This window comes from Motacilla alba, chromosome 18 (assembly GCF_015832195.1).
Source record: "Motacilla alba alba isolate MOTALB_02 chromosome 18, Motacilla_alba_V1.0_pri, whole genome shotgun sequence".
NCBI classification, from domain to species: Eukaryota; Metazoa; Chordata; class Aves; order Passeriformes; family Motacillidae; genus Motacilla; species Motacilla alba.
The window spans coordinates 1,667,641-1,692,991 of NC_052033.1; the positions used below are offsets into that span (position 1 = coordinate 1,667,641).

Consider the following 25,351-nt stretch of genomic DNA (forward strand, 5'->3'; position numbering starts at 1 on the left):
CTCACCTTCAAGACTTCAGCTCCCAGCAGACATTTTCTTCCCCAGCACTGGAGGGATTTCTCTTGCACGAGCTCCCAGCTCTTTGTTGCTCCTCTTCTCCCCCAGGAAAAGTTCCCTCTGGTTGTCCTCATCCATCCCAGCAGTGACAGGGGCCACCCACGCCACACAACAGGAAGATGCCTCTACCCCAGGCCAGTCTCTTCCTGCAGAGGTTTAGTTTGCATTTGCCCTTTCTCCATCCTGGCATGATTTAGGATAGTTGGGAATGCAGGCTGGGAAGTGTTTTAGGACATTTGGATCATCTGGGCTCTTTTGGAGAAGGTACCTGGGTGACAGGTGAGGGTGCTCCCAGCCAGAAAGGGTTTTTACACACCAAGTTCCCCAAACCCCGACTGCCCTCACCCTGCCACCACAAAATTACTCTGGACACTTTGTCGACATAAGATACCCTTTATTAAACATACTCTTAAAATCCAAAACATGCTCAAAGCAAAATCATAAGCAGCAATCTGGTTTCCTTCCTTAAATCCCTGACACGTGGGGCACTGGAACGAGGGGCTGCCCCGTGAGACACGGCGCTGTCACCTTCCACCCACGCTGCGCTGGCAGCTCCTGCCTGCCCCTTATCCCTTCTGGGTGGCCGAGGCACTGATGTCACTCATGCCCAAATCCCGTCTCTCCTGTGCCACCCAGAGGATGGATTCTCTGCTCACAGCCGGGCAGCAGCACTGCTCGGCCACAGCATCCTCCCAGCTCGTCTCCATCGCAGCCGCGGTCGCTCGGAGCGAGGGGCAGCGCCCACCCGCAGCCACCCCGTGCGTTTGTCTGGCCGCTCCTGCAGCCTTGGGGACACCGCTCAGGGGAGCCAGAAAACCCTCACAGTCGCTCCTAAGTCCTCCTTGTTCTGCTGGCAGCCACAAGCACCGTTGCAGCCTGTGCCAGGGTGCCAGGCCAGCTGTCCTTGTCCCCTTTGAAACCACGAGGAAGGTTGGGCTTTGGTAGACGAGATGCCCCTGGAGCATCAGCCCGATTTTCTCTCCCCTGCCCATGCTGGAGGCTTGGGGAAGAGATGGCTGCCGTGGTTTCCTCAGCTCAGCACGATGGTGAACCTCCAAAGCTCCCCCTGTGTGCTGCTGTGGCTCCTAAGGGCTGGGACACCCAGCATGTCCCCAAACGGGCCACAAGGCTTGTCCCCACCACTTCAGCCCTCCCTGCTCTTTGCAGCTCCCACCTCGCATGCCACAGGATGGCGTTTTGGAGATGTTACCCCCTGACATCAAACACCCAGCCCTGGGCGCCCAGGGAGGAATTTAGGAGCTGTTGAGCCTAGAGGAGACACAGCTAGCCCAGAGGAGAGAGCAGTGGGATGGCTGGCTCCAAACCCACCTCTGGCAGGACCCACAGAGAGCAAGGCAGAGAAAACACCCCCAGCCCCCAAAAGGGCTTCATCTCTCTCTCAGAGCCACAGCCATCATCAGCACAGCCCATGCTCTGCCGTGGGGATGGCACTGGGAACCTGCTTCCCACACCACCCCTCCAGGGACACTTCCAGACACTGCTTTCAGTGCAGGAACATCTCTGTGCTAAGGTGGCTCTGAAACGCAGTCCTGCAAAGAGGAGGAGGTGGCCTTTGCTGCCATGGCCATGTGACAAAACCAGGTGGGGAAAAGAGAGGATCAGCTGGGCTGCCCCAAACAGCTCCAGGGCCTGCTACATTGGGATGCAGGGTCTGATGCTGCTCCAAGTGATTTCTGACTGTCCCTGATGCTCCCTGGAGTGGAGCCTGGCCTCAGCCAGTGGCCCCACCAGGCCCCCAAGGTCTGTGGCTTTATCCCTCCTCCTTCACTACCCCTGTGTGTCTGCCCTTGGAGCAAAATCCACTTATGCTGTCAGCCCAGTGCTGGCCAGAGGGATAGGGATGGAGATGGGGCACACCCTCCTCCACCCCTTGCTACAAAGTGTTATGGGGAGGGCAGGACGGGTGGCATGGGGTGACACTTTTGGCACTTGTTCCAGAGAGAGGGCGCAGCCCAGAGCCCTGAGCTCACAGCAGGGTGGAAGACAGAGGATGAATTGTCAATGCCCCAGGGGCTGGTGACCCGGCTGGGGGCAGTACCAGACCTCCTGCCCACCCCTGGCAGCCTGCTCCATGCCCTCGGGAGCAGCAGCCGTGGCCAGGCCCAGGAGCCCAGGTGCTGCTCAGGAGGAGAGCAGAGGGAGGGGCAGCGATGGGGACACCGTTACTGCCAGCGCATGGATGGGGACATCCCGTGGCATGGGGACAGCGCACGGCAGGGCAGGGGCACGGGCCAGCAAACTTGGGGGGGGGCAGGTGGGCCCCCCATGAAAGTCATGCACCAAGGATGCCAATCCCAACACTCATCCTAGAACCCACAGCCCTGAACAGCATCCTCCCACTGTCCCCACCCACCCACATCCCAGAACCCTTTGGTGACGTTTCCCTGTCCCATCTGCTCCACACTTTGGAGGGGAGGAGCCTGGGGGTGTAAGATGATGGGGGGGCCGGAGGGGACCCAGCCCATCCCCGTTGGGGCTGGAGAATGGGAAGGTGCTAGTGGGGGGCTCCAAAGTAACATGGCTTTCAACCCCCCCAGAAAAGTCGAGGTTGCCGTCTTTTCTTTTGAAAATCAGTCCTGGTAGAGCCGAGGGGTGGCGGTGACGATGCCCACAGTGCCCAGACCCCAGGGTCCCTCTGGGTGGGCAGGGGGGTCCGTGCCCCCACCGAGGCTGGGCCCTCACACGGGCAGGGCGGCCGCTGCCTGCTCCAGGTCCCGGGGGCCAGGGGGGCAGCGGGGCCAGGTCTGCTGCAGCCCCACGTTGTTGTTGGCTGACTCTGGGCCTGGGGGGAGAAAACGGGGGTTAGGGGCTCCCAAAGCCCACTGGTGCACTGGGCTCGTTTTTCCACGGGGGGTAGATTTATTCTCCCAAAGTAAGGCCCACCTCCCCAGCCCCCCGTTGGGTTTTGGCTGCAGTGAAGGCTGGGGGTGCCTGCACTTACCTCTCCAGGCTGGGGAGCCCCTTAAACCCCCAGTTTCTCAGGAATGCTGAGGGCCAAACGGGAAGCGCAACGCGACCATTGCTGGGTTTGAATAACCCAAATGAAGGGGCCACCCACGCCCAGCGAGAGGCCACATGCAGGTGTCCTGTGGGGCTGCAGGTCAGGCACCAAGGGATGTCCCCTGGCCTGGGCAGTGAGGGGGCCACCAGCAACGGGTGACAAGCCAGTGCCAACCCCCCGGGGGACGGGGCACGAGGCAGGTGCAGCTCTGGGGGTCTCATGGTCTCACCTATTCCTCAATGTTAATGGGGCAGGAGTCCGGCACGGCGGCTGCGTGGCAGGAGAGACCAGAAGGCACACGGTGAAGGCGGGAGCGGCGGTGGCACGGGGACATGGGGACACGGGGACATGCACACGAGCGAGCACACGCGGTGACCGCGGGGCCTGGGGGTCTCGCCGCCTGTGAACGGGTCTGGGAGGGGCGGGGGGGCTGCCACCAGGCACAGGCTGAGGGGTCCCCATGCGTGGAGCCTGCCGGGGTGTCGCGCCAAGGGGAACCAAGGGGTGACATGCTTGTGGTGCGGGGGCAGCTGGGTCCCCGCATGCCTCCTCTCTGGCTGCAGGCTCCCAGGTCAGGCAGCACCCACCCTTCAGCTGGGCCAGGGGGATGGCAGAGCTCGGCCCGTGGCTTGTTTCCCACCACCAAACCCATCAGAGGCTGCGTGGTGCCCTTAGGAAGGGGGTGCACCCCTAAGGCAGCTTGGCTGCGCCCTCCAGCGAGGCTAAACCCTGTGCCCAGGGCAGCTCTGAGCTGGAAGGACTGTGTGAGGGCATGCCAAGGCCAAGGGCTGAGGCTTTCTCCGAGGGGGAGCAACAAAATCCTGCTGCCTGCTGATTTATGGGAGGTGACAGCTGCCATTTCGAGTGGCTTTTCATGGCGAGCTCAGGCTGGAGAGCGAGGCATGTTAAGTCTGCAGATCCCGGAGGGAATGGATAATTAAACAGGACCACATGTACATGCACACAGAAATCCCATTAAGAGCTTGATATGGCCTAAGTCACTGCAGTGCTCCAGTGCAGAGACCCAGCTGCGCTCAGTGCACCCTTGAGAGGCTGCTGAGGAGCAGGGCTGGGACAGCAGGACATGGCCTGGCCCTGGAGCAGGGTGTCAGCCCGGTGCTCACCCACCTCCCGCCCCTTGTGCTGCTGGAGGGGCCTCCCCTGCTGCCAGCAGCTGGCAGACCTACCCTGGGCAGACCAGCTCCCAAATCCACCCTGGTGAAACCCAGCTCCCAAATCCATCCTGGTGAAACCCAAATCCACCCTGGTGAAACCCAGCTCCCAAATCCACCCTGGTGAAACCCAACCAGCTTGCCCGGCCCACTGCTCACAGCTCAGAGCATCTGTGGCTTTAAACCAGCAGGACCCCTCAGGGGACTTCAGGTTTTCTGCAGCAGCTCCCCAGCCCCCCAACCTCGGTGCCAGCCTTTCTGGCAGACGTCTTTCCCCAGTTTCTCTTTCCAAAGCTTTCTCCACCCTGCCCCTGGCAGAGGCTGTGGCTAGAGGATGCTCTGAACCCTGGGGACAGCCCCTGCAACTCTTGCTCTGCAGGACCCACACAAGGACATGGATCTGTACGTTTTACTTAAACCTTGTGTCCTAAAATCCCTGGGATGGGAACTTTTGCCTCCTCACAAAGCTCTTTTCCACCAGATTGAAATCTGCAGAGATTTCAAAAGAAGCTTTGAGGAACCACGTCCTGCACCTTCATCCATTACAGAGAGGACAAAAACAGCATTATGAAATGCCACCAGCTTGGAGACTGTCCAAGAGATTTGATGGACTTGGAGATGTAGACTCTTGAACACCACAGATCTCAAGGGCCAGGATGCAGCTGCCTTCCCTACAATCACTGAGTGGGGCTGTCATGGACTGGGTACAAGCCCTGAGAGATTTTATGAATGATGCAGCCAAAACAAAACCACAAAATATGGAACACCCCCAGTCTGTCTCCCCATCATTACAGCCCAAAGGACTGTAAATTTAAAGACACAACACTGTTTTTAACTCTTTATGATATAGAAGCTGTCTGTACTCTAGAGGGTTTAAGGGTGCCCAGCATACCCTCCACGACTGGTCCAAAACCTATAAAATCAACTCTGAACATTTCAAGGTCAAATTGGTTTAATCCTAGTCCTTAAAGAGATGCAGACCAATGTTTCTGCTATCAGACCAAAATGTTCCTCTTTTACAGGTACCTCCTCTACTGGGTGGTTTTCCTGGCTAAACCAGAGGCTGTTCCCTAATACCTCTAACTGATACATTGGGAACTGGAATAGGACTATTGAACAACATCAGTCTTGAAACTCTGACTGATCAATTGGGTGCAACCATTAATTATTTGAACACTACAGATCAACCCCTGAGGTCTTCCTTATCTGCTCTTGGAAACACACAGTGATCAGATGTGTGTGATCACAGTGATTCAAATACCAAAAACATCCAAATGCTAATGACCAACTGGCTGATGGTCTGGAAATTGCTCAGAGCAGTGTCTTCAGCACTCAGCTGCATTCCAGCTCAGTTGTGGTTACACTCCTCCAGTTCTGGGATAATCACTGAATGGGAAAAGGGACTTTTATTCATTGAAATTTGAAAGGGCATTTAAATTGTGGTGGTCTTCAATCAAATTTTATGTCCCCATCACTAGTAAGGTCTCAGTGTTTGCCTTAGCAATACAGAGTGCTTCTGTATGTACCAAGCACCAAATTCTGCTGGTAGGAATGGGTTTAGATCCATTGGAACACTGAGCATGGGCTTTTAACAATCATACACATGCGTGGCAAACCACTGATGTAGATTGTTGTATGGTGAGAGAATGACAGGGGTTTATGTAAGCAATATTCTGATAGCCTAAGCTGTGTGTTTGGACACAGAACTGTGTCTATCATTTCAAAATGTCTCCTGATAATGACCCTGAATCCATCCCAGTGTCCATAGGATAAGGGTGTGTGCGTCTAAGAACCCCTTGTGACAATTTAACAGGGGGTCACACAAAGATACAGCTTTGTAACAGCTTGAATCCATGTATTTGTAACTTCACCTGTAGAGCAGGGTGTGACTGCAGCTACTCCTTACCAAAAACTGCACCAAAACGTATCCTAGATGTGTTATAGGACATTTTGTCTACAACTCCTACTGGAATGGGTATTACCCTGGTTAAAAACTGCTGGAACATCCTGCTCTACACAAACTGGTACAACAGCTCAAAAAGGAAATTCAGAAAACAGTGATCACTGTCCATTATTATGTGGAAAAAATGCCTTGTATCCTACAGCGAGGGAAAAGGGATGGAGAACGTCGTGTCTGCCGTTCCTAGGGGCCATGGAGAGCCCCAAAGCCCCCACTCTGCACCTCCTCAGCCCTCTGCTTTTCCCCACAAGGGCCGAGGCTGGTTCACCCCTCTCATGCAGCACAGCTCGTGCTGAGGGCTGCAGCTGCTGGACACACGGACAGGTGAGGTGGCCAAAGGATGGAGAGGGCATCCTTGGCTGGGCTCAGCCCCGGGACCAGCTCCTGCATGCCAACCCAGTGCACACCTCACAGCAGAGCAAGAACCCTGTGCTGGAGCCATCTGGGCCGCAAAGCTCCCCCTTCCTCATCCCCCCCCAGCACAAACAAGAGGGATGCAGTTAAGGATGGCTTTGGCCGCTGCCACAGCCAGGGGATGCTTTGCCAGGCCCTCCAGCAAAGCAGAGGTGCTGCTGGGACACCCCCAGCTCCCTCCCCAGCCCCCCCAGGCCAGCAGGACTCAGCCAGCTGCTGACAGAGGGTGATGGAGAGGACACAGGGCTTTTGTGGCAGGCGTCTGTTCCTCCCCAAGAGCCTCAGCCGTGTTTCTCCAGCACGGAAACCACCAGGAACAGGCAAGGCAGCAGGAGAGGAGGCTTTCCCAAAGGAGCAGGGGAGAAGAAAGGATTTCCCCTCCCTCCAGTGGGTTTCACCCACCCTCTTGGCTCTCCAGCACCTGCTGCAGGTCTGGGACCTGCCACAAAGTGAGCTGAAGGGGCAAGGCACGGGCAGAGTTGCTTTCAGCTTGTCCACAAATGTATTGACAGAGACCCCATGGAGGGTGCTGGTTTGGCTTTTTGGCTCGCTTCCCCACACACAGGCTGAGGAAGCAGAGCCTGCAGGGCTGGGCAGGGTCCCCGGCCCACTGCCCCCTTCCACAGAGGGGCCAGGGGTGTTCAATACATTTGTCACCTTTGGGCAACTCTGGGCAGGGAAGGGGCACAAGCGTGGGTGGAGAAAACCGTGTTGGCACAGAGCGAACATGAACTTTCACACAGACGGAGGAGCCTGGGGGGAAGGAAGAAAAAAAGGGATGGAGAGAGGCTGGGAGGAAACAAAAGTAGAAGGAGGGTGATGGAGAAGCATGAAGAAATGGGACAGATGGATGAATGTTGGGGCTCTGTAGAAAGATGACTTGGCGGACACACCCCATCTCCCTGGCCTTGGAGGGAGGACAAGGCAGGCACTCCTGCCGTACAGCTGGACTGCCTGTGAATCACACCCCACCACAAAATACTCCTGTGCCCACCACAAACCTGTACCAGCCTACAGCTGTGCCACACAACCACCTTCCTAAGGAGGACTGCTGCCTCCTGGGGTGCCAGCAGCCGCCTGGCCGAGGGACAGAGAATCTCAACAAAGCAACTCCGCAGCCGCCTGGGGACATCCCAGTCTGGACAGGCCACCCTGACCTATGGGTGCTGACGTGGCTGGAGGGGTGCAGTGAGGACAACCTGGCAGGAATGGTGGGAATGATGGTGATGGGAGAGGAGGGATGGATGCAAAGGGCTGGGGGGGATGCAGGGAAGAGTGGAACTGTCCCCCCCACCCCAAGTTCATGTTCAGCAGACGGCCACTCACCAGGTAAGCAGGCCTCAGAGCACAGTTTATTGTCCAGCGCTTTCACGTGTGCGATGCCCATGTCATTGTTATTGTCACACCTCAGACCGAGGAAAGCGCCTGTCCTCGGGCCTGGAAGGGAGTTAAGGCAGTTAACGCCGCGGCCGCGTGGGGCTCGACGTCGCCTTTTCGCACTGGGGGGTGGGACTGCTGGGGCTTTTCCTCTCCCCTCCCCAGCCTCTTTCAAAACACAAAATGACACAGAAACGATGCATCGGGGTGGGAGCGGGTGAAGAGTGGACAATAAGGCCTGGGCACGGCCCCAGCTGCTCCTCTCCTCGCACCGGCCGCATCGGAGGGCAGCGGAACAGCGACGATGCGGCCGCGGGCACGAGCAGGTACCTGCCCAGGGTTCAGCCAAACCTTCCCTCTGGCACAGCAAGGCTGTGGTGGCACCCACCACCTCCTGCAGGAGCCTCTCCAGCACCAGCGGTGCAGTGAGAGCTGTGTGGATGCCAGGAAGAGGCAGTAGCTGGATGCGTGGGGCAAAAGAAGCCGTAGCCAAGCTTTTGCAGGGGGGATGGAGGCTTTTGGGGATGAGGGAGGGAACTCTGCTTCTTAGCATCACTTCTAGAAGAGATCATCCCCCAGGTTCTTATCTGCATCCATCAGATGCAGGTGACTAAACCTCAGGAGGGATGTTCCCAAATGTGCCAGTAGCCCTGCTGAGAACAGGTGCAGGACTGTGTCCAAAGGAGAAAGGCATCCTGCTCCCAGAGCTGTTGGGATGCCCATGGATGTCCACAACAGCCCCTGGTTGCTCCTATGTGTTATACTTGAGTCTCCCCATCAGCACAAGTCTCTGCAGGTCAGAGGCCATGATTTGGGGATGGGTGTTCCATGGGTATTCCTGCTTTCCAGCTTGGCTGAGCATCCGGGTTGGATGGGGAAATAGTTTTGTTATATTTTTGCTAAAAGGAGTCTTGGAAATGTGGTAGGGGGCACACTGTGGGCCTCCCTGTTGCCCAAAAGCAATCCAGAGCAGTTGGTGGCCAATGGCATGGAGGTGACCACCTCTCTCCTTGGCTGTCTGAGCTCAAGGGCGGAGGGGAGAGGAGCCCTTGATGTGCATGTGTTGACTTGCAAAGGCACACTGAGGACAGGCCAAAGAAAGTGAGGAAAGCATCCCAGAGGGAACAGCTCTGCAGCCCCTTCCTATGGGAATCAGCCCAGACACTGATTTCTACAGGGGAGAATCTCAGAGATTTGAGAAAAGACCTTGGCGAGGGAAAAACACAGAGAGAAAGAAGCCTCTTTCCCATTTGGCTCCTTGGAAAAACTACTGGGTCCTGCTCTATGGAAAAACCATCATGGCCTGCTCCATGTCCCACACTGAGCTCTCTGTTTCCCGTGGCTGGCTGGCTCCCCCCCCCACTGGTGTTCAGCCCCCCGTGGGTGTCACTGCTGTGACAGATGTCTCTCTGACCCCAGTGCCCGCGGGGTCCCCCAGGGCTCTCCCTGATGGCAGCGGGGGAGCTGGGGACAGCACAGCACCTCCCACTCGTGGTGACAGTGAACTGAAAGCCAGGGGACAACCACGACCCAGGGCCTTTTACCGTCTTCCTGTGTGGGAGAGGCGTCCTCGTCCTCCAGCACATCGTTGCCCTGTGGCACAGGCAAGAGGCAGCGAGTGTTAGCCTGGGGCTGTGCCAGGGGCTGCTCCCAGGTCCCTTTGGGGGAACATCCCTGGCCCTGGGGATTCCATGGATCAGGACTGTCAGTGGGGCACAGCCCCATTGCCCCATCCATCCCCAGGACAGCCCTCAGGGACACGGATGTGTGGGCAGCACATTCCCCAGCCAAGCCTGCCCAGCTTCCCCCTTCATGGGCACAGCTGGGATCCCCCCACGGGGCAGGGTGACACCACACCTCCCTGCTCTGGGCACAGCTGGGATCCCCCCACGGGGCAGGGTGACACCACACCTCCCTGCTCTGGGCACAGCTGGGATCCCCCCACGGGGCAGGGTGACACCACAGCTCCCAGTTCCCTGTGGGATGGTTATGGTTACCTCGGCATCGCGCTCCTCGGCAGAAATGCTGACAAAATTCAGATCCGGGGACTCCACAGGTGTTGACTGTAGGAGGAAGATGGGAAAGATGGAAGGAAAACAAAAAGAAACGTCTGGTGCCAGTGGTTTTGGAGGAGGACTTACATCCCACGGGGAAGCTCTCCAACCTGGGCTCCACCAACAACCCCCAGTCCCTACCTCTCCATCAGAGGCTGTGGCGCTTGCGGCTGCGGGCGAGGGGAGCATGTCCCCCTCCTCTTCCTCCTCCTCCTCCTCTTCCTCCTCCGTGCCAGGGGCGATGTAGGAGCCAGACATGGAGGACACGGTGTCGGTGCTTAGCTGGGAGTGCTGGCTCTGGGAGGAGGCCATGGACATGACGGACTGAGCCAGGCTGCTGCTCACGGGCTCTGGGGGAGAGCAGGGGCTGAGGGGGCCGCTGGACCCCCCCACCCACAGGTGGGAGTCATGGCACAGCACCCACTAATGGAAGAGGGGCTAATGAGGAGGAGTGGGGTGCAGAGGCAGGACTGGCTGCACCCCACGGAGATGTGATGGGTGCAAAGCTGCCAGCAGCAGGTCCCCAGGGCTCACAGCCCCCCGTTTTCAGGTCTACAGGGTGACAAAACAGGCATGATCAGTGCTCCTGTGATTCCCATCTCCAGGTGTACAGGTGACAAAGCAGAGATGACACCCTGGGGCTCCATCCAATGTCCATGGCAGGGTAAGAAGGGGCCATGCCACAGTGTCACAGTCCTGAGATCACAATGCCACTCTCCTGCCCTGCCAGCACCTATGAGCCCCTCCATGCTGTACCTTCTGGGGACGAGATGGTGGAGGACAGGGGTGTCCCAGTGCACGAGGACTGGTCGATGGCTCCTGATGATGACAGGGTGAGGTTTTCACTCTCTGGGGTTGCACCACATTCCTGGAAGAGGAGCCCATGGGAAGGATGGGATGGGGGATATTCAGCATGCATGGCCCATCTCCTCCAGGCATTCTCATGGATGGAGGAAGAATCAGAGGGAGCAAACCCAGCCAGTCTCTTTGGTCCCAAGCCTCCCCCAAACCTGCTGCCCCTCCAGTGCCTCAGCTCCTTACCAGCCTGTTTTGGACAGTGCTCACCTCCTCATGCCGGGCTGGGGATCTCCTCCTGGCGACCCTCAGCTCTGACTCAGTGCACGACTTCTCATCCTCCTCTTCGGGCAGGATGGAGGAGTTCTGTGAGATGGACCTGGCCAAGGGGGCAGAGCAGAGGGTTTCACCCCTGCCCACAGCCCCCAGACCCCCTGAGCGCCCCCAGACTCCCGTACCCCCCCCAGTACTCACTTGGAGATGCTCTTCTTCAGCTTGAGCCCCGGGGGGCCGCAGTCGGGCAGGCGCTCGAGGGGTGACAGGGCTCTCAGGGGGGGCAGGGGGCCATCGCTGCCGTAGGAGGGCAGGGTCCCCATGCCAGGGGGGTTCCCCAGTGCTCGCAGGGGCAGCGCGGCTGGCGACGGCGTCAGCGGCCCGTTGAGGGCCTCCAGCAGGGACACCACCTCGTAACCCGGGGGGATGTTCTCCGAGGACTGGGGAGAGGATCATGGGGTGAGGATCCTCCCTGGGCTGATCCCCTCACTCCCATGGGGATCAAGATGCCCCAGGAAGAAGCTCAAACCTAGAGAATGGGCACCCAGCCAAAAACGTTTTTCTTTTTCTTTTTTGTAATATCAACCCCGCATTTTTTGCAAGATGAATTTGCAATAAATAAGTAAACAAACCCTGTTCTTCAGAGACACGTGGATCCCGAAACCTCCCCACCCTGGTGGAAGAAGCCAGGGTCCCACCTTCAGCCAGGCACTGACCGAGTGCTCCTCGGAGTCGGAGGTCTGCGAGGCGATGATGGGGTTGAAGCTGGTGGGCGAGAGCGGGCCCAGCTTTTTCCTCATGGCTCGGATTTGAAGCAAGGCTCGGAAAGCTGTGGCAGCAGGGAAAAAAGGGAGGGGTGAAAACCAGGCACTGAAAGGAGACCTGTGAAAAAATGACACCCTGTTTCCCAAGAGGGGCATCCCCAGTGGGGACAGAGGGACTGCAGAGCTCGAGGGTGGGAGATGCTGCCCATTCCTAGAGCACTGGTTGGGCAGCACCTCGAGTGCTGTGTCCACTTCTGGCCCTTCAGTTTGGGAAGGACACTGAGACACTCAACTTCATCCAGAGGAGGCAACAAGGCTGGTGAGGGGCTGGGAACACAAACCCTGTGAGGAACCACTGAGGGAGCTGGGGGTGCTCAGCCTGGAGAAAAGGAGACTCAGGGGTGCCCTCATCACTCTCCACAGCTCCTGAAAGGTGCCTGTGCTCAGCTGGGGCTGGGCTCTTTCTCCAGGCAGCACTGACAGAACCAGAGCGCACACTCTCATGCTGTGCTGAGGGAAAAATAGGTTGGATATCAGGAAAAAGTTTTTCACTGAAAGGTGATAAAGTTCTGGAATGGCCTCCCGGGGAGGTGGTGAAGTCACCATCCCTGGGTGTGTTTAACAAAGCCTGGATGTGGCACTGGGTGCCAGGGTTGAGTTGAGGTGTTGGGGCTGGGTTGGACTGGATGATCTTGAAGGTCTCTTCCAACCCAGTGATTCTGTGAATTCTGTGAAAAATGACACCCCGTTTCCCAAGGGGGTCATCCCCAGTGGGGCTAGAGGGACTGCAGAGCTCGAAGCGGGGAGATGCCAGCCCGTTCCTAGAGATGTCAGCCCATTCCCAGAGATATGAGCCCTTTCCCAGAGCAGCCAGCCCGTTCCCAGAGCAGCCAGCCCGTTCCCAGAGCAGCCAGCCCGCCCAGCGGCTCCCCCGGGGCTCACGCAGCCGGCAGATGGGGCAGTTGTTGGCCTGGTAGCGCAGGGTGTCGGCGCAGGTGTTGCACAGGCAGAGGTGGCGGCAGGGCAGGATCAGCGTGTCCCGGACGTCCGACAGGCAAACCACGCACTCGGCGCTGTTATCGCTCACCTCGTCCTCGGCCACCTGCCCAGGGCACAGAGGGATCTGCTCGGCCTCGGGGGTCCCCAGCCCACGTGGCACCAGGGTGGGTGCTCTAAAATACTGGCTGGTCTCAGAGAGAGTTCTGCCTGTGTCCATGGGATGCCTGCTCTTGAAATGCCCCCTTGGGACCTCATTCCTCTGCTCCAGAAGGCTGGGAGTGAGGCCAGAGGAAACAGAACCCCAAACTTTCACCCCAATTTTTACATATTAGAGCAGAGCATAAGGCACATCCCCTGCTTTGAGCCCCACGCTCCCCATCTAAGCCATCACCCCTCCCCCAAGGGAGCACAAAGGATGGGGGGAAAAGCTCAATCCTTCAGTTTTCTGCCTCCAGCAGCTTCGATGCCAACACAAAATGTCCCCAGCCATCACCAGCTCCGCGCTGTGCTGCAAACTCTTGCCCTGAGCATGTCCCAGTGGCCAGACCTGTGCTAGGGGAGGGGAAGAAGGGATGAGGAAGGACCCGTAGGATGCAGGCAGGGGGATGCAGGCACACACCTTGGAGTCCTGTGTGTTGTACTTGTTCTCGATGCCGTAGATCTCCTGCAGGAGGTAGCTCACACCATCCACCTGCAATCCCATGGGGAAGGGGTGAGCAGCAGAGACACCTTGCCCAGAGCCACCAGGGCTTCCAGCCCCCTGCCTGGGCCAGTCCTCCTCCCCCCAGCACCCAGGGCTTCTCTTTGCATTGATAACCTTGAAATTGCACTCCCGGGGAGGCAGGGGCAAGGCCGGGAGAGGCTTGGGGCTTTTGGGGCTCCCCAAAACCCCTCAATGTCTCCCCTGCAGGGTGTGCAGGGACACCTGCACCTCAGGGACACCTCAGCACTCACCACTTGCTTCTGCTTGAGGGGCTTCACGCAGAAGGTGCCATCACTGTGCTGGAGGGAGGAAAGAGCACGTGGGTGGGCACCCCTGGGCTGCTGTGCCGGAGCACCCACCCACCCTGTGGCTGTCACTGCTCCCTCCCCGCTCCCAACAAGCCCATTTTCCAGGAATTCTGGCTTTTCCTGACAGTCACACACACTGCAAAGCTGGAGAGTTGTTGGAGGAAGGAAGATGGAGTTGATCCCAAATGCCTTAGAAGTGGGTGCTTAAAATGAGGGAATAGTCCCAGGATTTGAGGAGCAGCCCAAAACATCCCCAGCCCAGCAGCACCATCCCGATTCCCAAGGATTCTCCGGGCTCTTGTACCTGGTGGGTGATGGAGGTAGCAGGATGGGGTGGCCCCAGCTTGGCACTTACCTTCTCAAAGGTGGCCAGCAGCACGTGGCAGTGCCCACTGTGCTCTGCAAGACACAAAGGAACGCTCAGGGCTCAGGGGACGTGCAGGGGGACGGGCAGAGCCACGGCAGCAGTGAGGAAAAGCAGGAGGCTCTGCCCAGCTGGCATCACAATGCCAGCAAACTGGGAAAGACCATCCCAGCAAGGAACCCCCTCCTCACCCTCTCCTTCATCCACCACTGCCTGCACCACCATGGGATAAACCTCGCGGTCCAGGTCAAAGCCCAGCTGGAGAGAGACAGGGGAGGCTTGGTGAGATGGAGCAGTGCTGAGCCTTCCTCCCACCTCTGTCTGCACGGGATGATGCCGGGGCAGGGGACACCCACCTCCTCCTCGCTCCACTCGGACGGGTCGATGGTGTGGGAGGGCACACAGAACTGCTGGCACACCCCCCGCTTGTAGTGCACCGTCTCCGACTGCAGGCTGTTGTCCCTGGGGGTGTAGCTGTGCCATGGAGAGAGGACAGGGTCAGGGCACCACGGGTGTCCCCACACCCCTCCTGCTCTCCCCAGATCACAGAGATGCCAGCAAAATGGGAGGGGGTGTGTGTGTCACTCCTCCCCTCCCAGATGCCTCCTGGGGCTGAGGTAAGAAGTTCTAAAAAAGGCTAAAAAAGGCTAAAAAAGGCTAAAATAATCCACAGGGCAGCCAGCACAGCACAGGAGGGGACAGGGACAACTCCACAGCCAACCTGGAGGGGTTTGGGGGGGAGAATTATTTCCCCTGGTCTCTGTTCTGACCTGAAAGTAAAAAGAAGGAGCAGGATATGACAGGGAGGGAGGTGGCAGAGGTTGGCAAGGACCTGGTGGTGGCACCTGGGGGAAACAAGGAGCCGCCCTCCAATCCCAGCACCACCCTCCGCTGTTTCCTGTCCTGAAGAGGAAAGGTGCTGTGGGGGGGAGGCTCCATGTCCATCAGGCAGGGACACACACCAGGCTTGGAGGGACACAGGCCAAGCTGGGGGGTGACACAGGCCTGGCTGGGGCCCCTCACCTCGCCACCCCATTGTGGAATTCCTCAGTTGCTTGGTAGTAGATGGTAATGGCCACGCGGGCGTCCGTGTCGAAGGTGAACTCCACGTTGTAGTGCACCTTGGCTTTGCTCACTTCTTCCCCCGGGGTCTTCACCTCCTCCGAGCACCTGGGGAGCACAGAGGGTCCAGGAGACAGGCTTTGGGGTGCTCCAGGACTAATCCCCTCGGCACCAAAAGGAGCTGCTGCCCTCCATCAGGGGACACTGAGGCACAGCGAGGGCGCCTGGCACGCCCAAGGTCACGTCTGCGGGCTGGGAAGTGCCGCAGACAGATTTCAGCCCTAATCCCGCATCCCCCGGCCCTGCCGCAATCCCCAGCCTCCCTCCAGCAAAGCCTTTGCAAGGTGGGGGAGGAAGAAGAAGCAAAGCACTTCAAAGGCAGCGCTAAGCTCCTTTAATCCTGCGGCACTGCCTGCGCTGGCATGCGGAGCCGGGAGGGGAAGGGCAGCGGCTCATCCTCCATCCCCCCGGAATGAGAGCAGCGCAGTGCCCAGCATCCCTGGAGCACCCAGCAGGACCCTCCCTGCCTGCAGCTCGGGGCTGCGGGTGCCAGGACTCACTTGACGAGGCGCAGGGTGTCCTTGCGGATATTGATCAAACTCCTGAGGGTCTTCACGGGTTCCTGAGGAGGTGGAGCAGCATAAGGGAACTAGGACGAGAGAGACACCGGTGAAGGCAGAGCACACGGGGACACTGCCGTGGCTGCGGGCCCCCCAGTGACCCCAACCCAACACCTACAGAGGGAATTGGGGTGGCCTGGGCATCCTGATGGGTGCTGAGCACCTGCAGCTCCTGCTGGCACTTGGGTACCAGGCAGCACGGTGACAGGGACATCCCTCCACAAACAGCAAGCCCAGGACAGCAGGGACAGTTTCACTGGGGAGGGGACACACAGAGGGGCTGCTCCTTGTCCCTTTGGCTGGAGGGTGAGGGGGATGGGGGGCACAGGGCAGGCGGCTGCTGATGGATTTTTATGCTGCCGGATGAGGCTGGGCAGAGCTGAGGCTCCCTCCCTGCCCACCAGCCAAGAAAAAACAGGCACAAGTGTCCCTGTTTCCTCCCTGTGGTGGATGGGATTTGGGTGGTGGAATCCCTGCCAGCCCCATGCCCAGAGCAGAAAGCCAGCAAGGTGTCTGGGCAGGAGCAGGCAGGCAGGCAGCAGCATCCTCCAAGGTGACATTGTCCTTCCCAGTCCTTTCTGTCCACTTGACAGGGGCTACAGGGCTCCTGGGGAGAGGGCACACGGTGGCACCCTGGGGACACCCTTCCCTTGGCACTGCAGTCACCCAGAGGAGACTGAGGGCAGTGGGGAAGGGGTGCAGGACCCACCTCCCCCCTCTCCATTTCCATCTCCCAGGTAGGTTTAGCTCCAGGAGGGATCAGCCCTGATTAAGGCCCAGCTCGTTGGCAAGCTGCCACCATGTGCCAAGGGACAGCCAGAGCCAGGAGGGTGTCAGGTGCCATCAGGGATGGCAGATGGTCAAACAGCCTCAACTGCTGCCTCTGGAGAGGGAATAGTGTCCCACTCTCCCTCACCAAGGCACCCACTGCACCCCAGTACCAAGGGGACAAGAGTGAATTGCAGCTGGCACTTGGGGACGCCCTGCAGGAGCCAGCTCAGCTGCCCATTTCCCATGTCCCTGGTGCTCTCAGAGGGGACAACCAACATCACCTAACCTGTCCTCAAAGCCATCACCACCTTTCCTGCCCCCAGAGCCCTGCAGAGCAGGGATGGGACTGGGGGACCCGTGCTGAGCTCAGAGGGACATGATGGGACAGGCAGCTGGCAGAACCCCTCAGTGCAGGCACAGCTCTGTCCCATCCCTGCTCCACCACCCCACAGGTGCCACTGAAGGCAGATTAAAGCCTAGGCTGGGCACAGCGTGGCTGATGGCATCAGAGGCTTTGGACATGAATCGCCAGCACCGTGGAACTGTGTCCCACTGCTCTCGCCCTCTTCAGGAGGGGAAAAGGGCAGCAGAGTCATTAAACTGCTGCTAACGAACTTTTTTATGAGTCACTAAATGTGCACCTGCAGAACTGAGCACCTGCAGAGTCACCCATTGCAGCTGGAGGGGAGAGAGTGAGAACTTGCTCCAGGCTGAAGCTGAGCCCTGTCATGACAGGTTGTGCCATGTCGTGACACATCCCCTGTTATTCACACTAATGCAGTCACCCAAAATTGCTTGTTTGCACCTCACCCAGTCAAACCATACCCAAACCAGCCCTGACAGGGAAAGCACCCATGGGTGCACCCCCCGTCCTGCTGCAGCAGCCAGGGGTGGGTGACAGACGAGGGAAGGGGGGTGACAGGGGCTGTGGGGCTGGGCAGGATGGGGAAGTGCCACAGGCAAATTGTGTTCTGCAGAAACCACTTGGGGATCTTTCACTCCCACGTGTAAAAAGCACTTTTTGGGGGTGGCTGGATTTTCTTTTACATTAAATTTTACAAGCCAGATTTTTCATGTCAGAAAGGGGCTATTCAGAGGACGTTTTGCATCTCCTCACTTTCAATCAAGCTGAAACACAACAGAAAAAAATGGGTAACGGTTGAGGTGAAGTTAAGAATGTCATCCACGTGCCTATAGCAACATTTGGTGCAGATCAGCTTTTGCTGAAGTGAAATAAAAACCACCCTCAAAAGTCTGTCTTGGGGTTTTTCTACAAGCAAACCCCAGCAGCTTTGCGTGGGCAGGGAAAGCCGGTGGCACATTTCAACAGCTCCTGGCTTCCCCTGTGCTCTCTGAGTGCCTCCAGCAGCTTCTCTGCTCCTCAGCCCTGCATGGTGGCAGCTACTTAAACCTGCAACGCCCTTCCCAGCCCCTTGGGAACCTGTTCCCAGCTGGAAAATCCAGATTATCATGTACCCATGGAGGGGAGAACCTGCACAGCCTCTGGCTGCCCTGCACATCCCTGTGGCAGCAGCGCTGTTCACAGCTCAGACAAAGTGCTCTGCTCACAGAGGACTTGGGACACAATTCTTCCAAGATCACCTGCCCTTGATCCCTAAGGAACCCAAAATTAATCCCCCACCAAAAAGCAGTGGCCATCTTTAATGTTTCCAGCCCAACCAGGGCTCTCACAGAAGGTCAGAAAGCAAAAGTATCACAGCCAGGAAGCATCAGGACAGCTCTTGGAGGCAGCATCAGAGAGGCCCAAGGGCTGCCTGGACACAGGCTGGGATCAGAACCAGCACAGATCCCCCCAGCTCCTCCCTGAGCCCCTAAAACTGGCCTGACCCAAAAGTCCAGCCCCAGAAATGCCCCAGCTCCCCAGGGAGACAGGATCTTGGTCACAGCTCTGCAGCCCAGAGCCATCGGTAATTAAACCAGAGCAGGACAATTTAGCTCGTGATGCTGTGTTAATTCTCTCTGCTGTTTCCAAGCTGTTCCTGTGCCTTCCCTGCTGCTCTGCTGACATGGGAACTGCTCACTGGGCAGTTTAGAGACTTTTACTGTAATCAAGAGGATTTCTCAAGACTCGCTGCTGGAAGAGACCCTGAGTGCTGACGTCTCATTTTCAGGGAAGCGCAGAGGAGGGAGGGAAAGGCTCTGCCTTTGGCCACCCAGTGTTATGTGCTTTGTTGGGGCTCCTGACCTTGGCTCTGCCTGGATCCCTGCTCTGGCACAGCCCAGGGCTGGGCACTTCCCTGCTGAAGGACCACATGATGCTGCCAAAACACTACCAAAGCCAATTCCAAGGAGAAAACAGGAACCTTGCTGGCAGCAGGCAATGCTTGAGAGCTGGGCCGAAGCACCAAGCAAGTTTATCCTGACTTAACAGAAAAGCTTTGGTGACTTTTAAGTCCTCACCCTGAATCTTTTAAACACTTAACCCCCCAAACCCCTCAAGCCAGTGCTGGTGAGCTCTCCCACTGCTCAGAGCACCCAGAAGAGAGGGGACATCACTCCCAGCCTGAGCCCCTGCTCTCATTTCCTCCCTTTCCAAAGGCAGCAAGCACAAAAACCATCTCCAGGAGCCTGGAGTGTAGGCACCCCCCTCCAGCCGGGTTCCCTTGTGCCCTGAGACCAGCTGGAGCTGGCAGCACCCAGCACTGCAAAACCCATCCACGGCCCCCCCAGCCTCAACCTACCCCCGGCTTTTTTACTTTTATTTTATTTTATTTTATTTCTTCCCCTTCCTCGCTAGAGCTTGGGGAGTAATTTCATCTGCTCCTGTCCAAGCTGCTCTACTGAACCACACCAGGGCCTCTGTGTCATGTGCCCTCCTGTCTGGGACATGGCTCCTGGACGAGATGGGGAAGGCAAGAGAAAAGGCAGCTCTTGCAGAGGGAATGAGAAAGGAGTTGGATTAAATCAGCCCAATTCCCCTTCACCAGCAGTCCCGGAGAGAGGACAGGCAGCAGCAGGAGCCCAGCCGCGGTGTGAGCCATCAGAGAATCCGCTCAGCCCGCTCCAGGCGGCTCGGCTGGCTCTGCCCGTGGAGGGGCACAGCCAGCAGCCCGGCCCCGCGCACCCCGTGTCGCACACAGCGGCTTGGGAAGGGCCGCTCCGGCGCCCGGGTCCCCGCCGGTACCCACCACCACGGGCCGGTTGCCCAGGAAGTTGAGGTCGCTGTTCTCGCCGAAGAGGTACCCCTCGGGCTGCGTGGAGTCGAACTTCTCGCCGCCCATGATGAAGTGGTTGGCAAAGTAACTCCCTGAAACGAAAGCACAGCGACGCCTGAGCGCAGCGGGAGGAGGGGGCTCCATGGAGCGCTGCGGAGCCACCGCATCCATGGCTCGGAGGTGACTTTGTCCCCGGGTCACCTTGCTGGGAGCCTCTCTGGTTGAGCTCACACGCTGAGAGCCCCCGGGCAGGCGGAGGCTGCCAAGGGCCGCACTCCCTGGCTGCCCTCCCCTCCTCCTGCATCCCACCCGCTTCAGCATCACGGTCCGAGCCGGGATGGGGAATGGCTGGTGTAAGGGTCCAGCCCCATGGCAGCGCTGGCCCTCGGGGCTGCTCCAGCCCTGGGATTTAACAGCTCCTGCTCCCCTTTCCCTGTCTGGGAAATCCCTGTGAGCCCCAGCACGGCCTGAGCCACCCAAGGTCACCCTGACCTTCAGCCATCCCCACCCTGGCAGGAGTGGATGGATCCTGGTCCACAAGGAGGGAGAGGAGACGGCCCCTGGGGCTGCGGAGCAGAGCTAATCCTGGCCACAAACACCGGCTCACGCTCCGAAGGAGGCAGGAGAGGCAGAGGCACGGCCTGACCTGCCAGAGCGCCCTGCGAGCCCCGGAGGAGCCAGGCTGGCTCCCACATCCCCGGGGATGCTGCCGGGAAGGGCAGCATGGAGCTGGCATACAGCCCAGGGCTGCTCCTGCCCAGAGCCTGAGGGCACTGACCTCGTGTGCCACCCAAGGCAGCGTGTCCCCAGCCAGACACTGCCCAGGCTGGCTGCAGCTGCCACCAGGAAGGTGAGCAGAGCACAACTGACCCGAGTTCTGTCAGTTCTCAGCCTGCAGCCTTCCCTAGGAAGGGCTTACCTGTTCAAGGCAGGATTTTGGGGTCCTGTAGACCTCCAGGAAGTCAGCACCTGCCCTGCAGAGTGCTCCACATTGCCCTGACGAATGCTGGGCAATGACCAGGGTTCTCTCTTCCCTCACAGAGCCAAAACACCGGAATGTCCTGGCCCCGGGCTGGGAGCACCCCCAGGTCAGGCACTTCTCCACTCCAGGAGAGTTTCCTCCCAGCCCAGCCAGGAGACAACTGGGGCCTGCTCCTTGTCTGTGAGAGCTGGGATGTGTGGGGAAAGCCTGTTTTGGCACAGGAACTGGCCAGGCAGGAGGGTTGGGACCTGAGGTGGGAAAAAAGGGAAAGGGAAAGGTGGACAAGGATGGGGCAGCAGCAAGGGGTGAGCAGAAGCACCAGGAGTCAGTCAGCTATGGACACAGTGTCCTGCATCCTGACGGCCACAGGGACAGGATTTAGCTTATAAAAACCCCAAACTCATCAGCACAGATCCATCTGCTCCCCCTGGGGGGCACCCCAAAAGCAAACATTTGGGGACCTCAGATAAAGGAGCTTAAGCCTGGGCTGCAGCTCTGCTTGTGGGTACTGCAATCAGCTTCCAGCAGAGGCAGGGACTGTCCAGGGCTGGATCAGGCTTCAATACTGCACTGAAACCTGAAAGGGAGCCCAAAGCCCAAGGGGAGGAGTAGGGGGATCTAACTCGGGGCCAGGAGGGAGAAGTGGGGTCACCCAGCTGTGCCCCAAGCCCCGTGGCGCAGCGATGCCTGGATGCAGCGAGCCCGTGAGCAAACGTCGACCATCAATTATTGATGCCTGCTGCTTTCAGGTCCCATTTTCCATGTACATAATTTATAGGCAGCTCGCCTGGAAGGACTCAGCCAGGTGGAAAAAAAAAAGCCTCAAGAGCAAAGTGCCTTCGGAGCTGCCTGCACCAGCACAGCCAGGGGAGAACGGGGCCATCCAGAGCTCTTCCTGACACTGACTTGGAGCAAGAGCAGGAGATGGCAAAAAATTACATTTAAACGTGGAGAAAAGCCACCCCAGCAGTGAGGAAAAGCAGGAGAATGGAGCATAGGCTCTCTGTGATTGGCCCAGCCACAGTTTAGTGCATGGTGGGGGCTCCCACAGGATGGGCAGAGCAGGTGAGGACCACGCTGCCATCACCCAGTCTCCCTGCCAGGGGTTGGGAGCATCCCTGGGTGCTGCAGGCTCCCAGCACATCCCCCAGTGGCTTCAGCTCCCTCTTGACAGCAGGCAGAACCAGCTCTGTGCTCCCTCCCAGGAAGGGTCCTCCTGCTGTTAAACAAGAGGCTTGAGTCATGCCAGGCTTTTCCAGGGAAGCACCAGCACAGGAAAGCCCAGGGCATCAGCAGGAGCGGGTCAGTGACTCCCTGGACATGGCTGGGGGGCAGGGAAGCACCTTCCCAGCCACAGCCACCTTATTATGGGCTGACTGTAAATCCAGCGCCTACTCCCAGGGAAGGAGAGCCTGTCAAGGACAGCCACATCTCGGGAAGGGCTGCACAGGGAAGCTGCTGGAAAGGAGGAATAAACCCCAATTGCCTCAGGTTCCCGGGAAAAAAAAAAAAGAGTCTTTGTGTCCTGCACATCTGGCACCAGCTGTCAGCTGCCTTTCCCCATGAGTGCCAGCAATGCCACCTTCTCCAGCCGACAGAGAAGGGTGAGACCCTCGTGTGTGCCCATGGCTCTGGCATGCAGAGATATGTCCTGCACTGTGCCCCAGCCATCACTGCCCTGCTGGGCTCTGGTACTGCAGCCTCTGGCTCTCCAACCTTACAGCCTCACTCTCCAAAGCTGCTAAACCAGAAAAGCTCATCCAAACACCCCTGGTGAGGGAAGCAGAGGGTTTGCACAGCCTGCAGTCAGCCCAGACAGGTGGCACGGCATGATGCTGGCACAGGGACACCCTGCGGCCACGGGTGCCAGCACAGGGTGCTGGGATGGGCTGGTTAAACTCTCTGGGTGCTTGTGCCTCTGGGCAGCCCATTATTTAATTCTGTGCTCAAAGCAGGCAGCCAGAGCCAGCGGCAGCCAGAGCAGAACTCTGTCCACAGCACTGCTGTGTCAGCCCTCAGCTGCCGTGGCTCTGCCACCACCTGGGCTTGTGCCCCACGACTGGGGGTGCCACTGCTGCATTAATCCCTGTGCTCCTGCCGCCAGTCAGGGCCCTGCTCACAGCCCCGTGTGCCCAGGGCAGCTCGGTGCCAACCTCAGCAGGGGACAGGGGCTGAAAGCTGGAGACCTGCTCCAAAAGCCATGCCAATGGGCTCCATCCACAGCCCCCACTGGCTCTTCCTCCCAGCGGCAGCCATGGAAGTAAATTTCAGCCTTTGTTTCAAAAATTGTGGTTTAACTTATCCCATTGACACCCTGTCTGGAGGGAATGGGACCCCCAGGATGGGGAGATGCTAAACGGGGACCAGACACGGCTGCCCTATTCCCACAGGCTGCACTGGCCATCCCGAGAGAGCCCACAGCCCAACAGCCAAAGCCACATCACCGAGAAAGGGAAATGCCCCAAGGTGGCATGAGATTCCCCTCCAGGACCACATTTCCAAGCCAGAGTGGCTGTTTCCAGGTGGCTTTTGAGGTGAGGGAAGCGCTGCTGCCACAGCAGAATCAGCTCCGCTGCCCGGCACGTCCTCCCTCGGCTGCTGGCAGCGCTGAAGGCAAATCCCACTCGGATTAAAGGCAAACCAGCCATAATCTCCCAGGGCCACCAGCCTGCCCTTGTCCCTGTGCAGATGGCTGTGTCACCTGGGCACCTCCTGCCCTTCTCCCGAGGGCCCTGGGCAGCAGCAGGATCATCCCCCCAGCTCTGCCCAGAGCCAGCAGTGGGACCAGGCCAGCTGAGCACAGCCAGGAGCCCTGGGCTCCCCCTGAAAGCTGGAGTTAAGCACCAGCCTGGTGACAACTGCAGCTGAGATGGGTTTGGAAGTGTTCAGCTGGGTGCACTTGCACCCTCCACCCCTTCATACCCAGATATTTCAAGAGCCCCTAAAAAAGATGGGGTCCCAAGGGAAAAACTTGTAATGCATGGAGACACCGTCCCTACAAAGAGCAATCCCATGGATGGGCTGGTCCGGCCTCACCTGGCCTCAAAGTGACAGAGGCCTTGAAACCACGGAAAAAGGGGAGCTGGGGGAGCCCTGTGGGAGGCCAGGCTGCCAAGGATCAGTCATCTCCAGCCAGCTGTGCAACCTATTTTAGATTAAAATTTAAAAAAAAAAGGCAAGCACAGCTTTTCAGTACAAGCACAGGGTTTGTGTTGGCTGTAATTCTTGCTAAGGAGGTCTTTAGTTGTAATTAGCGAATAATTTGTCACAGCACTAACGATCCGAGCGTTTACCTTATCCTATTAACTACCAAAATAGTTACCTATTAATAATATTTAGTGCTGCGAGGATCCTGTGCGATCTCCTCGCATGCACGCACGGTGCTCCGGGGCATCCCCCGCCGGTGCCGGTATTTTTGCGGCTCTGAAGCGCTGCCCACCCAAGGGCTGGACCCCATCACCCCTCCCTCCCCCTCGGACACCCGCTCAGCCCGGCCCTTGCAGGGAAAAGTGAGGCACAGAGGGGAGGGACGGATTTTCCAAGGTCACGCACAAGGTTTGAGACAGGGCCGGATTCGGGAGCGGGAGATGAATCACCAGCGAGCCCCGAGGCACGGAGAGCAGCCGGGAAGGCGAAGGCTCCCCGCGGCAGGGGCTGGGGTGCTACGATGGGGCAGAGCCCTGGGAAGGAGGGATCCCCTCCAATCCCTCCCACCCCAGCCTCCCTCATCCTCCCGGGAATTTAAACCCAGGATTTTCCCGAGCAGCCAGCACCGGAGTAACCGGCTATAAAAAGCAACTCCGAAGCCCGGTGCCGCAGACCGCGGCTACAGAAACAATTATAACAATAATGTCATTAAAGTCGCGTCAACTCGGCCAAGTTTGGGGAGCGGGCTGTCCTGGCAAAGGGTCCCCGCAGAGGGGTGACCCCCATCCCTCCGTGCCGAACTCGCGCAGGGTGCCCCGCACCAGACCCAGATTTTTAGGGTGCCTCCCCCCCGTGCGTCAGCGTTTGCTTTGGGGGGCGCAGGGTCACCCCGCCCGGAGCAAGGTCGTGCCCGGTGCCTGCCCGACTCGCTCCCCTCCCTCCGTCCCCATCGGCGGCACCGGGACGCGAGACACCCCGGGGGCTCACCGGATTTCGGGGGGTATCTGTAGACGGAATTAGCGGGGATATCCACTTCCTCCACCCCTGCGTTCTGCCGGCTGGTCAGAGCCCCCATGGCCGGGCCGGGGCTCAGCGGGCGGGGGGCGGCGGGGACTCCTCCCGCCCGGGACCGGGAGCGGGGCTGGCGGCGGCCCCCGCCCGCAGCATCCTCCGCTCCGCTCCGCTCTGCGCCGCGCCCGGCGCCGCCTCCGCGGCACCGCGGGGCTGCGACATTCGGGGCGGGGCCCGCATCGGCCGGCACGCCCCGACCCGCCCCGGCTCGGTGGTGAGGCGAGGGGACGAGATGCCGCCGGGTTCACCCTGCCCCGTGT

General features: G+C 58.8%; 1 protein-coding gene across 4 annotated transcripts; it reads right to left on the bottom strand.

Moving 5' to 3' along the window:
- Positions 1 to 434: 434 nt before the first annotated feature.
- Positions 435 to 25,236, bottom strand: RNF157 (ring finger protein 157). Of its 4 annotated transcripts, XM_038157385.1 has the most exons (21): positions 25,008 to 25,236; positions 19,865 to 19,983; positions 15,885 to 15,973; positions 15,286 to 15,432; positions 14,619 to 14,736; positions 14,454 to 14,520; positions 14,254 to 14,297; positions 13,842 to 13,889; positions 13,507 to 13,578; positions 12,831 to 12,990; positions 11,841 to 11,953; positions 11,326 to 11,564; positions 11,122 to 11,230; positions 10,813 to 10,924; positions 10,198 to 10,406; positions 10,000 to 10,065; positions 9,547 to 9,595; positions 7,952 to 8,062; positions 7,283 to 7,378; positions 3,309 to 3,349; positions 435 to 2,860 (listed from the first exon to the last, which is right to left on the bottom strand). In XM_038157385.1, the coding sequence occupies exons 1-20, from the start codon at positions 25,093 to 25,095 to the stop codon at positions 3,309 to 3,311; spliced, it is 2,097 nt and encodes a 698-aa protein (XP_038013313.1). In that variant the 5' UTR covers positions 25,096 to 25,236; the 3' UTR covers positions 435 to 2,860. The 4 variants fall into 4 exon arrangements, with proteins under 4 accessions (XP_038013313.1, XP_038013315.1, XP_038013316.1 ...); XM_038157387.1 differs by lacking the exon at positions 7,283 to 7,378; XM_038157388.1 differs by lacking the exons at positions 7,283 to 7,378; positions 7,952 to 8,062.
- Between the last annotated feature and the right edge of the window lie 115 nt (positions 25,237 to 25,351).

Excerpts from the sequence above, each read along its gene's own strand:
- RNF157 (XM_038157385.1), bottom strand. The coding sequence starts at position 25,095 with ATGGGGGCTCTGACCAGCCGGCAGAACGCAGGGGTGGAGGAAGTGGAT. Across the intron at positions 14,298-14,453 it reads AGTGGTGGATGAAGGAGAGG|AGCACAGTGGGCACTGCCAC; the intron begins GTGAGGAGGGGG and ends TGTGTCTTGCAG. Across the intron at positions 11,565-11,840 it reads CCGACTCCGAGGAGCACTCG|TCCTCGGAGAACATCCCCCC; the intron begins GTCAGTGCCTGG and ends TCCTCTCCCCAG.